This window comes from Pithys albifrons, chromosome 17 (genome assembly GCF_047495875.1).
Source record: "Pithys albifrons albifrons isolate INPA30051 chromosome 17, PitAlb_v1, whole genome shotgun sequence".
NCBI lineage: Eukaryota > Metazoa > Chordata > Aves > Passeriformes > Thamnophilidae > Pithys > Pithys albifrons.
Genome location: NC_092474.1, coordinates 9,272,072 through 9,285,965, shown reverse-complemented (window position 1 = coordinate 9,285,965; position 13,894 = coordinate 9,272,072). Strand labels below are relative to the sequence as shown.

Below are 13,894 nucleotides of genomic sequence, written 5' to 3'. Positions count from 1 at the left end.
TTCATGGGTTTGAGGGTTTTTTGGTAGGGATTTTGTTGGAGCTTTTTCTTTGGTTTATTATTTTTAAATACAACCTTAACTTGACATCTAGACAAATACAGAACAGTCTATATATTTGAGTTACTGTTTTAATGCCCAGGTTACCTTCTACAAACCTATTAACACCCCTCCCAGAACTAGGAAGAATTGCACCAAAGTGCTAGTAAAAAAGCATTCTTTACAACAGAGAGGGCAGCTACTTGCCAAGCTATAACATGCATTTTTGGGGGGTCAAACATTTACCTGCATTGCCACAGGAAAGTCTGTTTGTGCCTCAGGTGGGAAAAACACATCAACAGCTTTCTTAACAAACGGCTGATTTCCAGTAGCTGGCTGACCTACTTCAATTATGTGTAGCTAGGAAGAAAAGAGTTCATGTCACAAGATTGCCTGCAAGTACAGGCACATGAAAGAAGTTCCTCTCCTCTGATATGCTGCTGGAGTCATCTGCCACATTTGGCCAACTCACTCTGGGAGCTGTGCTCCACATATTCAGAGTGGCAAGTCTTCTGGAACTTGATAAATTAAAAACCAGGAAAATACAAAAAAAACCCCGACCACACTTTCTATGAAAGTAGACCATCCATTCCTATTCAAGACATCCTGTTCAGGTTGTTTTGAGTCAGTGTGCTGGTTTTGGCTGGGGTAGATTTAACTTTTTTCACAGTGGCTGGTAAGGGGCTGTGAATAAAATTAACCCTACCCCAGTGAAAACCAGCACAGACTTGTCAATTCATCAGTTTTGGAGGACAAGACTGGAAAAGCCAAGACATTTATTTTGGTGTTACCTCATCTCTTTCTAGACTGCTCAGTTGTAGCATATTTGACTGCTACTGAACTCCACATTGAGTTTGATGCAAACAACCTACCTACAGCATTACAGCTTATCTATCCTCTCTCTGTACCAAGTTCAAGACAGACAAGACTGCTTAAATGGATACTTCATACACAAAAAAACCCACAAGGATATAAATCGATATTTTAACACCCTGGGCTCAGTTCTCATTGTATCTACACTTTTCTTAGGCTTAAGTTTCACCCAAGGAACTCGACTTTTTGAAGTTTTTATGTTATTTAAAGAAGGTGTTTTGATGCTGATAAGCCACTCACGTGGTTCCCAATCAGGGAGCACACACTGAACACGTGGTCACTGAAGTTCTACCAGCACAGAGTTCTGCCACAGCACAACAGGAACACAGCTGCAGACTTTACCTTGCCTCCTGCAGGACTCCTCACAGCAAAACAGAAGAGGGTAGAAGGTTTGGCATTTCCCTCTATTTTGAATTCTGCAAAAGCTGCTGCATGGCCTTCTATAGGTTGGGAGACTTTTCTATCAACTGAGTACAGCTGCATTGCACCAACCACACGATTTTGCTAGAAAAAAGAAAGGTCAGCTTTCAGAGGTAAGATTTCAAACGTTTGCAGCAAAACCTTAGGGACAGTAAACTAAAAAGCAGCAAATGTTTCTCATCCCCTCCTCCAACTGCATTCAAAGTCAGATTATTCCCACACAAAAGATGTATTTGAGGTTTTGATCTGTAGAAACCAAAGTTAAGCTATAGCAGCTATTAAGTGAAGTGGGGCCAGGGCTCTCCCAATTGTCTTCATAACATGTTGTTTCCAGGAAACTTACCTGTGCTGAAATTCCTATCAGTAGCAGCCATTTTTGGTGTTCATCTGTTCTGTAGTTGATGATTTGGCAGCCTGCAAGACTGGCATGTCTGTCAAACATCTTCTGGGGTTGTGATTCTCCCTCCATGCTCCAGTGGTAGACTGCTGTCTCTGTCACCAAGGCAACTGTATTCACAGATATCCACTTCCAGAAGATCACTTCCTCTGCCATTGTGTGGGCTTTCATTTTACTTTTCATCTCAATGTTAAAGATCTGAAGTGTTTTCCCAGCTAGTATGGCAAAATCCAAGAAACATCATTGATCAGTCACCACAATGCCCACTCTGTACTCTGCCTATTCACCAGCACCCAATTTAACCCACTGTTCCAGTGGTGTTAAAGACAGGGTTAGTGTCCTGTCACATCTGAGTCTCCTTTCATACCTGACCCTTGAACAGAATCCCCTCTCCACCCCCAACTCCTCTACCATCCTGAAAACAAAACAAATCCTTCTTACAGACACTTAAACAGACATTTCAACAACTGACAAGCATAGACATTTTAATTAATTATACACTATAGTTAAAAGACAGTGTAAGCTACAGGGCTTGTGTAAACTCTTGTTTAGTTGGCAACACAGGTATGCCAAGTTACAGGTGTCTAGTAGATGTCATTTATTAGAAAGAAAGGTTCCAGTTTGTGTCAATTTAGTAGCTGCTGTAGATGACGTGGACTGAGTCCAACAGTACAAGACTTAGAACAGCTTGTGAGATAGCCAAAGGTCCCACCTCCCATTTTATTCTTCTGCTGGATGAACTGCACACTGAACTAGATGGATGGGCTCTGTACAACAAGTGCCTACTGAAGAGGACAGTCAAAAGTTCAGAAAGACTGCAGAAAGGTTTGGAGCTATAGTTCCAGTTCTGCTACATGATTTAGCAAACTAAACTGCAGGTTTAGGCTTGATTTTAGTATTTCCTTTAACTACCAGAAGCCCTACCCTAGTAAGAGTAGGCTTAATGCCAATGCTAACTGAACCAACCTATAAAGAATAAGGGAATCTATTCCTTGAAGGAAGTTAAAGTGACGTTTTATTTCCCTACAGAGGAGACAACTCAGCTCCAGGAATATTGTTTTCTGTTCACAGGACACCCACTCAGACTGCTGGAGTATTGGCTTGTAATGCCATTATTTCTATCCACATTTCAGAAGGGTTTCCTGTTAGTAACACTTGTGACTGCCAAACTGGGAGATGTTCGTTGATATAAAGGCTGCTGAGAAACTGTTTTCAAGAGATACCAACCCCAAGCTAATACGTATCTCAAACTGCTCTATAAAATTTTAGCATAATTTATATTGTGAATTGATCATTAGTTTAATGCAGTGCCAAGAGACAACACAAGACCTCAGAGCCAGCACATGCCGCACTTGTTGCCTGGTTTAACTGCATAAAGAAAGAACTGCCAGCCTGATCAGCTGGATCCTAGGACAGCTTGCTGGCCTTTCTGGGACCAAAAGCAGACTGTCCATGCACACCTCGCTCTGCACATGCAGTTACTGGATCACACAGGTGCAATAAGCCCAGGCCTGGGAACTGACAGCTGGAAACAGCATATTTACTGCATTGGACAACAGTTTGTTCAGCAGTGCCCTCGTGCTATTGAGGGATGGATTTTGAACTCCCAGAGAATGCAGCCTCACATACAGAAGGCAGACAGGTAGTTCTGGAAGGGCTCTGGTCACCATCTAAACATCAACACCAGAAGGTGCAAACAGAAACTGCTGTTAAGGACAGTTCTAGTTTTAAGAACATAAAAGAAAGAGGCTACTAAAAGGGGCTAGAACCTCATGCTTGTGTATTTTTTAGACTAAATTTGACTGTTGAGTTACAGTTGGAAATGGCTTTAGAAGCTTCATTAGGCAGTTTAGCTCTGGATGCTGGAGCTGCAGGAGCCATAGCCATACAATTCCCTAAGTGTGGCAACATAAACTTCACAACCCTAAACTGTAATTAAACTACAAAAACATCCATTATGTGGATTCATAGAGAGCAGGACCTGCTATAAAGTCACAGTGAGGGCAAGTGTGCATTTGACTCTTATGTCTACTTGAACACTTTGTTAGGCCAAGATCAAAGACAAAAAGCCAGACTCTTACATAAGTTTATCTGATGAAGATACCAAACTGACAAGACCACTTAGACTGTACAGGTGTAGTCAAGTAAGCAGATTCATTTTTTGAACTTGAGCACAAGAATTTACATTTCAGTTCACTGGAGCATGAAGTTTCTCCATTTCACAAAGAACAGAAGCACCCCCAAGTGCTGCATTCCCCACTTACACCAACTGCTGAGCACTTTCAGTACAGAGCAAAGCAAGAGAATCACACACCACACAAGGACAATGCATAAACCTTGGCACACCAGGAGAATGCCACATGCAATCCAGAAATGAAATTGTGCATACTGTATTTCAGTTTCAACCAAGAATCATTTCATTTCTTTTTCAAAGGGTGGGTTTGTACATTTATTGCTCAATAATACTGGGATTATGAGCAACTCCCAATCATGGCACACTGAGTAACAATATGCAGCCATTCTGACTACTGAAGTCTCACTCAACCAGCAGGGAAAAGTCTGGACTGACAGGCTGACTTAAACCATGTTTTTAGATTATCATGGGTAACATATTGGTCAGGTAGCTCTATTAATCCTCTATCTACCCAACCCTCTGATCATTACATTATTTATAGAAGAGATCATTAAGTTTGCAACACTTGACAACACAACTTTGTATCTCAATGTGACATCATTAACTCAACCAGATCTGTTCAGAGGACAGATTTATTCACTATGAATGGACAGAACAATACTCCTTTTGAGAAAGCCTTAACTGGCAAGAATAAAGCTATATTCTTCAAAGCTTGTGACAATTCATTTAGTATGTTAGTTCATTAGTATGTTAGTCTTAAACTCAAGATTACACAGTTTTCTCCCAAGGGATAGATGAAGCTCTGCTAGTGTAGAGAAGGCACTTTCCTTGCCAACACAGTTTAAAGGGGTCCAAGATTAAGGACAGTGAACTCTTAACAGATCTGAACATTTTTTCATTGTTACCTTTTCCCATAACCCTGGGTAAGGCAGTGCTTTGCAAGATGTGTAACCATCTCAGCTGAATCACAGATTCAGCTGAAGTTAAACACTCACACTTAAGTTTTCACCTGACGTCAGTGTAAGCCTGAGATCAATGTCAAGAAGTTACAGGTTTTGTACCAGTTCTGAGGACAGTTGTTTCTTGGACCCCTAAGTAATTTCACCATGATTTTTCACAATAAAAAACACACTTAGGCAAAAATGAATAGCACACAGGACATGCCAGCTGAGGTCTCTCATAAAAATATTGCAACTTCATTTTGTCTATCAACTGTACTGCCACCATACACACAGACAATGAGAGGACACTCCTCTCCTTCACTCGGTACAGTCAATAGTCAAAGCAGCCAAATGTGAGAAACAAGCCAATGGAGAACATTGTCACTGTAATACCAGTTGAGGATTAGGATTCCCCACCTGGCTATGAAGTGAACTATCCAATGGCTACTTTAAAGTTCAGCACTTTTTATGAGTTAGACCATTCTGAACTACCGAACACAAAATGTCAGGACAAAGTTCACTCACCATCTGTTTAGATAAGATGCAGGAAGAAAAGTACATGGTCAGTAATAGTTATTCAGATTAAATACCAGTTGGTCATTTGAGAAAAGAACCAGAGATGTATTAAAAATTACTTGAGCTCAGAGTGCTACTTAAAGGTAGTAACAACACCACAGGTACTCTTAAGAAGAGGTCTTTTAGTGGCAAGACCTAATGTTTGTCAGACTTGACTTATTTGTATGTTCACACTTCCACAGTTCCTGGCCACACTTATGACATTTTTGTTGCTATCCAGCAAACCCTACAGAGCTACGAGAAAGGGCCAGGACAGTGCAGAAAATAAGAATGGCTTTACATCTATACAAGTGCCCATTACTTTTACAATACCTGTTTAAAGGGAAAGCATACCAGATGCTGACCTGGGCCTCAGTGAGGATAGGAAGCTGCAGTGCCAGGTCCAAGCACCTCACACCCACTTGGAGGCAAATCATCCAAAGATGACTGAAAGATCTACTGCCAAAAATACAGCATGCAAGTTCAGGCAAGGATTCTTATCCTCATATACATTCTTGTTAGAAAATTTACATAAAGCTGAAGAGCATTCATGAGCAGTAATGCAGCTAAACAGTAGTTTCCATACTGCAGTGCTAAAGGGTTACTCACCTTTCAGGGCTATTACTTTAGAGGCTGGATTCATGATGGCACTTTCTGCAGAAATTGGACGTCTGATGGGTGTTGTGGGATCGCTCATGTCAATTATCACTACCTGTGCCTGCTCTCCCACCTTCTCCCTGATGCAGATGAACTTGTCAGATTCCATTGTTAGGGTGCTGAATCCAATGTTTGCTGGGTTAATGCCCAAATTTTGGAGCTGGAAAGACAAGAGTGATTTATTATCCCTCCCATGCTGAAGGTGTAACTCAAACTTCTATGCCTAAAATCTCCTTCAGGAGGAAAGGTAAGACTGACAAATTTCTCTGACAAGTGTGTTTCTGAACTATGATCTATCTTCTGATTCTCTGTATTCCACAGGTAGAGAACTACACAACTGTCAGTATTCAGGACCTAAAGACATTCCAAAGTTGTGTTACTGATGAAAATTAAAAAAGGAGGTTTAACTTAAGCTTAACCTGGTTCCAGTAATGCAATAGACTGAATACAGGCAGTAGCATCACTATTCCAGTTTTAGCAACGCTGGTAAATTTGATATTCAACACTTAAATAGCAGAACTACAATGTTCAGCATCAGTGGGTCATACAGAAATAACCCATTACCCTTATGCAACCCACTCATAACAGTATGAAATGAAGTCTACACAGAGGGTCTCAAATGGCCTCTTTTTACAAGTGGACTTGTTCATTTTCTTAGAATCCATTTTTTACCACTGAGAGAGAGATGTGTTCAAATAATCAGTTATTCCACCTTTCCTTGCCCAAGATATTATGCCATTTGGCTCAACACAAAGGCTGATACTGCAATGCAGCCCCTTCCAGCCTTACGTCCAACTCTCAAAATGTAACTTGTGCTCAACCACACAACAGTAGGAACAAAGCAGTTACTCTTAATGTAACCTGAAGTCATTTTGTGCTGCTGAACAGACTGCCCCAGAAGATGGCTATTTATCATTTTCATCCTTTTGTGTTACACTTTGTTTCCATTCACTCACTCTCAATTTCAGGCTAACAGAAGGAGGTGGCAGTGACCAAGCATGACTCTTTCATTGGTCTGCAGTAAATCAGATTTACCTGTGCATCACACCCCAGCTTGGTATGTCTGCAACCCACATTTTATATAACAGTAACTGTGACAAGCCTGAGCACCTGCTTTATGCCCCAGAGCAACGCTTTTCAAGCACAGGAACTGTATCAGCTTCACTGAAGCTTCTCAAGGGATTAACCTACACTGCTTTTCAGTGCACTGCAAGTGAAAAATTGCTGCCCTCAAGGAGACAGGACAGAATCTACCACCAGCATCACTGAGTCATTAGTCATTTGATACACAGCACCAGGACCTTCATTCAATGCACTAAACCCCTTGGGCAAGTGATGGCATCACAAACACTGTTTTCATGAGTTTGAACTGGCTCATCAGGGCTTGTTACAGCTTCTGTAAAGCTACTCAGATTTTAAATTGGGTACGTAACAGATGCCTGCAAGTGTGGTGTGTCAGGACTGTGCCCAAGAATGCCCCAGGAATTGTGATTTTTTCTTTTGAGCTGAGTAATGAAGAGCCATTCAGCTCATAACTGCAAATCTCAACAGACTCAAGTTTCAGTAATGCAATACAAGCCACAGGTACACGTAAAAAGACGTTCACTCATTCCCGCAAGAGTCTCTCAGCAGAACTGAGAGCTGTTCTACTAACACCCTTCAGAGGTAAATACTTTAGTACACACTAATAAACCTCAGTAGGTGCCGTTCATTCCAACGGAGAATTGATGTTTAGGCACAAGGCCATCAGCACACGGTTGCACCTGCAGTTTTGAAAACAGATCCATGGAGCATGAGGCTATTCCAGGCTTCTGTGTCAGCAGGGAAAGAAGTTTCCATACCAGGACAACTCCTGTACCTTTCATATGTAACACAGAACATTTTAGTACCCAACAAACATGCAAGCCATAACTCCATCAGCTTCTGTGACCTTGAAAACCGAGGGATATATAATAGACTCTTAATTCTACTGCTTTGCTCACATGCTCTAAATCAGATAATGTCCACTTATTTTGACAAATTACATGTTCACATAGAGCACTTTAACGTTGAGCAGAACTATCGGGCATTCCTGCTCAACTGCTCACCCTCCCCTTATCTGATACAGTTCCCACCTTGACAGGTGAGGGACACCAGGCAAGTATGGAAGATCCAGAACACGCAAGACCACCAGGTAACAGGTTTTGGCTGCAGTTGCAATTAGGCTCTCATCTCAAGTGCCAGTTACTCCCCACTCAAAAATCTGTTCCTGCAGGTCTGTGATGAGGATTAGAACATCCATCCAATAAGTCTCCCTACCATGTGCAGGGCACTTTTGAATCCAGTGAGCAAACAGGGTCTTTTCAACACTAAATAGCTGAATCAAGTCATGATATTTAGCCCTACATTTTGAATACAAGTCTAAAAAGTCACAGCTTGTAAATACTCTGAGTGCTTTTTAAGCCCACATGTCTGGCCAAAGCAAATTCATGAAATCCATTCAGCTCAGTCATGCCTATTGCACAACAGATAGTAATTCTTAATAAGACAAGCCAGACCATGCAAATAGAAACGGGTTTTGCCTTGAAAATGATGGCAGTAAATCTACATACTTTTATTTTAAAACCAGGATACTTTAGCCTTTCAGGGGTACACCATGATGCACAACATTTATAGAGCGTGTCATCCACACAAGTTTTTCACAGCCATTGGCTGTGCTGAAGAGGCTGATCAGTTATTGAGCAGAAAGCAGAACTGTGTGTTTCTCCATCTAAGGGATGAAGGCCCCAACCCTGGAACCTGAGACTTTGCATAAGCAACAGTCTTCTCTATAGACAAGCAGAGATTTTTGCTAGCAAGAATGGAAAAATGCTCAAAAAGGCACAAAGAGAAGCTTTTAAGAGAAAACTAATGACTAAGTAAAGGAAAAGTTTTAATTTTAGATCAGGAACACTCTGTACACTGAATTCCAGTAGCATTGCTTCCAGTCTGTGTCCCAGCATGTTTGGTCTTTTACAGCACATCCATTGTAAATTACAGCCCCCTTGCAAGAGTTCAGTCTGGTAACTAATTTAAAATTCACTGCTCCAACAGAAGCACTGGAGTTAAGAACCTGATTAAATCACATTAGCTTAAATAGTGTATACCAGTAATTCACTGTAGCAGGCTTGGCATAGTCTGCACTGCTGCAGCTGGGCAGCCACCACACAGATAAAAATTAAGTCCTTGTCTTACTCCCCTCCCTTGCTATGGGACAACTTCAATATCCTCTAGTGGAAGAATGAGCAAGATACAAGTACTTTAAGAATTCGTGAAGATTCATAGCAACAGTTCACACCTAATTGCATTAAATGTAGCAATCCAGTCTTGAGTTCCTTCTACCCCATCGAGATTTCACTGCCGTTCTTCACCACCCTTCAGCTCACACAGGACTATACAAGCTGTAATAACTCCAAATTTAACGTGCACTGTGACTGGCAGCCACTCCTCCTGCACAGCCTTGAAGCTGCTGTTCAGTCAGGAGGATGATCAACACAAGGCAAATGAGCTGCACAAGGAATGTAAACAGTCTGCACTCCTCCAATTCTCCATGGACCAAGATCATTCTTTCACTTCACACCACCATTTATCCATTTCCAGTGAGAGCAAGTGGGAGAGAAGAGTTCAGTATTTAGCACTGCAATTTATGTTTAGCTTCTCTGGAGAGCACTGCATGGTTCAGTTCTTTCAGTAAAGTACACACAACTATCTGGAGAAGACTCTGAACTTGAGGGAAAGAATGTTGCATCAGCAACAGGCTGAATTTGGAATTAATTACAGTACTAACAGACATCCTAATCACTTGAAGCCATATTAATTAATTAAAAAGGCTACAGGTACAAACAGCACACATTAAGGTACAGAAAGAATTACATTAAGATCACTGAAGCACAGCACAATTACTAGGAATTGTAACTTTTTTTGATTTATCATTAAGCAGCATAGATTTGCTACACTGATTTAATATATGATAATATGGAAAGCCAATTGGTTGGAAGTAGTGGGGGGCAAGAGATTAAGCTGGTAAGAGTTAAATACGGGTGATAGTGTGGAACTATGAAGAGAAGGCCTAATGTTTTCACAAATTCCCCACCAGTCAATAATAAGCAGCACATATCAATTATTCATGACTTTAGATGTTTACAACACATAATATTAAGTTATTGCTGATAAAACTGTACTGCAGATATCCAGCCAGGGCAAACACTGCAAGTTCATACATTCCTTTCATTTTCCCTCCCTATTTATCCCACCATGTAGGGACAACAGCAGCAGTGAGGGGCTGACTGCATTCCTACTACCAGCTACCACTGATCTCGATTTCTCTGTAGCAGAGATTGCTTTAGAGCTCCTGCACTCAGCCTGGGGGCAGAAGAAGGAAAGAGTGAATGCTGATCAAGTTTGGCCCTGCATCTTAACAATGGCCATCCCAAGGTTTTCCCTGCTCCTCCACACAGCTTTCACACTGGGGAAAAGTCACTCAAGCACAGATTTAGCCCTTTAAATAAGATCAAATTATTTAAGCAGGTGGTAGCAAAAAATAGAATATGACTTCAGTACAAATCCCTCAAGAAGCAGGTGGGTATCCCCCCACCCAAAACTGAGGTACCACAATGCTGATATTGGCAGCGTTCCAAGACACACACACCACTACTAATCACAGAAACAGTCATTTAACATGCAAAGCAGCACAGTACACCTCTTGCATATGAAGTAGGATGTCCTCTCACTATTATTGTATAGACCAAACAAAATCAGCACAATTGGTTATGCTTGTTTTACACTGTAAGAACGCTTCTCTCTAAGAAGAGTCTGACATCAAAACCAATTTGCTCCCAAGGTTCTTACTCAGACAGCTGTACTGCAGTCCTCAGGAACCTCTTTGAGATTATTACAATCACTACTATAGTGGACACTGGCAGGGAGGGATGTGATGACAGAACTCTTCACCCTGTTCAACTCTGCTAACCCAAGAAAACTCAGAGAACACAGGTGTGTCTGCTCCTTTGGGCACAAAGATTAGATATTTCTGGAATTCACCAGTTCTAATTACTGTTTTCAGGCCAGAGCTCCTTCGAGGGTCAGTTCTTCCTGTTAGGTGAAAAACTCCTTCCCAGAGGGAGCTGGAAGTGACCATAACCATTTCCCAAGCTGAAATGCCTGAATAGGCACGAAGTCCGTACCGGGGGATGATGCCCCGTTTGTATTTTGAAATGGATGCCTGATTTGACAGAAAGGGGCGGTACGGCGACAGAAGGATGACTTGCCAAGTCCCACTTCCTGTTCTCTCATTCATTTCGCAAATTCCTTTAATTCCTGCCTCAAACTGCATGTTCAGAGACTGCTGTTCTCTCACTCCGTGTACAACCCTCCCTTACCACCAGGTCACAAGGAAACAGATAAACCGGTTTGTCTGTGCTGCATCCATTAGTCATGGATCTTTTCCAACGCTGGCATTATGGTTTTCACAGGCTATTAAGAGAACTATGTTATTTTGGGGGAGGATTTTTTTTTAATATTGTTATGTTTGGAAGGAGGGACACAAGCTGTGCAGCTTCCAAGTCCAAACGGTTTCTTGCACCTCATCTCACCAATCTGCTCCCAGCTCGCAGCTGCACAGAAAGAGGTTCCCAGGAACCTCCGCGATCCTGAGGGAGATGGTAAAAGATACAAAACCGCGACCCCCCTGCAGGACTGCGGCGTGCACCCGCGGCGAGGCGAGGTGGGGGAGCCCCCGCGGTCCCGGGGGCGAGCGAGGCGGCTCCGGCTCCTCCCCGGAGCGGGAGGTCCCTCAGGCGACGAGTGACTCTGCACAAATCGCGGCCGCTCCGCACGCCGCGGAGAGGCAGCCCGGGGGATGGATGGAGCGATGAGGGGACTGACGGACGGACGGACGGACAGACGAGGCAGCGCACAGTCCGCACCGGGGCGGGCTCGGCCCCGTGCGCCTTCCCGCGGCGCCCAGCGGGACGGCGGCCGCGCTCCGGGGCGAGGGAAAGAGGGGACCCAGAGGATCACCCTGCGGCCTGGCCCCCTCTCCCCGCCCTCAGCGCGCCCCCGGCCCGCCTAGGCCGCGGCCGCCCCTCTCTCTCGGAGGGACGGGGTGAGGCAGAGGAGGGGAAGCCCCATGCCCGCGCCTCTGCCGCCACCCCGCCGCGCTCACCTGGAAATGCTCCTGGAAGCGAATCGGCAGTATCTGGGCCATGGCTGGGGACGAGCTGCCCGGGGCAGGGGCGCGGGGCAGGGGCGGGCGGTGCAGCGGGGCGGGCGCCGGTGTCCCCTCACGGCGGCGGGAGCGGCGCAGGCGCGGAGCCCTGGATGGGAGCGCGCCCGCCGCCCTCCTCGGCCTCAGCGCGGGGCCGCTCACTCGCCGCCGGGATCACTCCGCACCTCGCCAGCCTGCCAGGGTCTCCTCAAATAGTCCCTCCCCGCCGCGCCGCTCCCCACGCCCATCGCCACCGCCTCCCGGCCGACCTCACCCCCCGCCTCCCTCTGTCCCGCCGCCCCTGCGCTCCCGCTGCGGGCACGGACTGGGACGGCGCCCCGAGAAAGGAGGTGGGGAGGGTCCCCGCCCCGGCACGGGCAGCGCAGAGGGACGGGAGGGCTGTCAGAGTGCAGGTATCCTTCCGCTGCTGCCACACGCGCTCACGTGACCCGGACCCCTCCCCGGCTGCCCCGACCCGCCCTCACACCGGCGCCGGTACTGCCTCAACGGAACCCAACCCAACCCTCACACCGCCCCCGGGGCTGCCCCAACTCAACCCAACCCAACCCTCACACCGCCCCCGGGGCTGCCCCAACCCAACCCAACCCAACCCTCACACCGCCCCCGGGGCTGCCCGAAACCAACCCTCACACCGACCCCGGTACTGTCCCAACCCAACCCTCGCACCGACCCCTCCTCACAGCGACCCGGGTACTGCCTCAACCTTCATACCGATCCCGGGGCTGCCCCAAACCAACCCTCACACCGATCCCGGGGCTGTCCCAAACCAACCCACCCAACCCTCACACCGCCCCCGGCACTGCCCCAATCCAACCCAATCCAACCCTCACACCGACCCCTCCTCACACCGACCCTGGGGCTGCCCCCCGGCTCCCCTCACACCGCCCCCGGGCTCCTCCCTGCCTGCCGGGGCGATGCCCGCGGGGCTCCCACTGGGGTGAGAAGGAGGCATGGGACCCCCAGGCGCTGCCCCCCTGCCCAACCCCTGCCATCGTGCTCGGCTGTGCCAAAGCGCTGCTCTCCTCCTGCTGCTCTCCGGGAGCCCCCGGCACCCTGAGGGGCTCGACCAGCGCAGGGCTCAGGGGGCAGAGCAGCCCTTGGCCCACCATGGCCCACCACGCACCGACTGGCCCAGTGCCGTGCGGGCACTGCAGCCCTGCCCGAAGCAGCTGACCCCATGTTTGGAGAACCATCTACTGTTTGGCCCTGTGCGACTTCTAAACAGAAGTAGGGCTCCTTTCCCCATGAGTTGGCATTGTGAATTGGAAGTTATTGAATGGCCAAGAAGTGAAGGGTCCAATATACAAGAGGTATCAACACTTTCTTCTTTCACCCTCACTCCTAGTCAGCCCATTAGCACCAGGTGAGTGAGGTGAAGGTAACCTTAAAACTATTATATTTCTCCTAAATTACAGTAATCCTTTGAGGTGGAAACATCCTAGCTCCACTGCTGTATCCAGAGTATTGTGTTGTTCACATTTTCCCAGAGAGCTCAGCTCTGGGAAATACAAGATTACAGGAGAATCTCTGATTTAATTTTTTAGAGATTAGTTTCTCATGCCGTGCATTGTGAAGCAAAGCTGAATAAGGAACCCCTGAAGACTCAAATCCAGAAGGCAGATTAAAACAATTTAAAA

The 13,894-nt window shown here is 45.7% G+C and overlaps 1 protein-coding gene across 3 annotated transcripts in view; it reads right to left on the bottom strand.

Moving 5' to 3' along the window:
* CLTCL1 (clathrin heavy chain like 1) overlaps positions 1 to 12,530 on the bottom strand; it is a 33,981-nt gene extending 21,451 nt beyond the window's left edge. For 2 of the 3 annotated variants that reach the window (XM_071572502.1, XM_071572503.1), the window contains exons 1-5: positions 12,195 to 12,530; positions 5,966 to 6,173; positions 1,673 to 1,941; positions 1,252 to 1,413; positions 283 to 396 (exon numbers count right to left, since the gene is read on the bottom strand). In XM_071572502.1, coding sequence (XP_071428603.1) covers positions 283 to 396; positions 1,252 to 1,413; positions 1,673 to 1,941; positions 5,966 to 6,173; positions 12,195 to 12,236 — 795 coding nt within the window. In that variant the 5' untranslated portion in view covers positions 12,237 to 12,530. Of the gene's footprint in view, positions 1 to 282; positions 397 to 1,251; positions 1,414 to 1,672; positions 1,942 to 5,710; positions 5,883 to 5,965; positions 6,174 to 12,194 lie in introns of those variants that run through there. The other variant, XM_071572504.1, reaches the window with a different exon arrangement.
* Between the last annotated feature and the right edge of the window lie 1,364 nt (positions 12,531 to 13,894).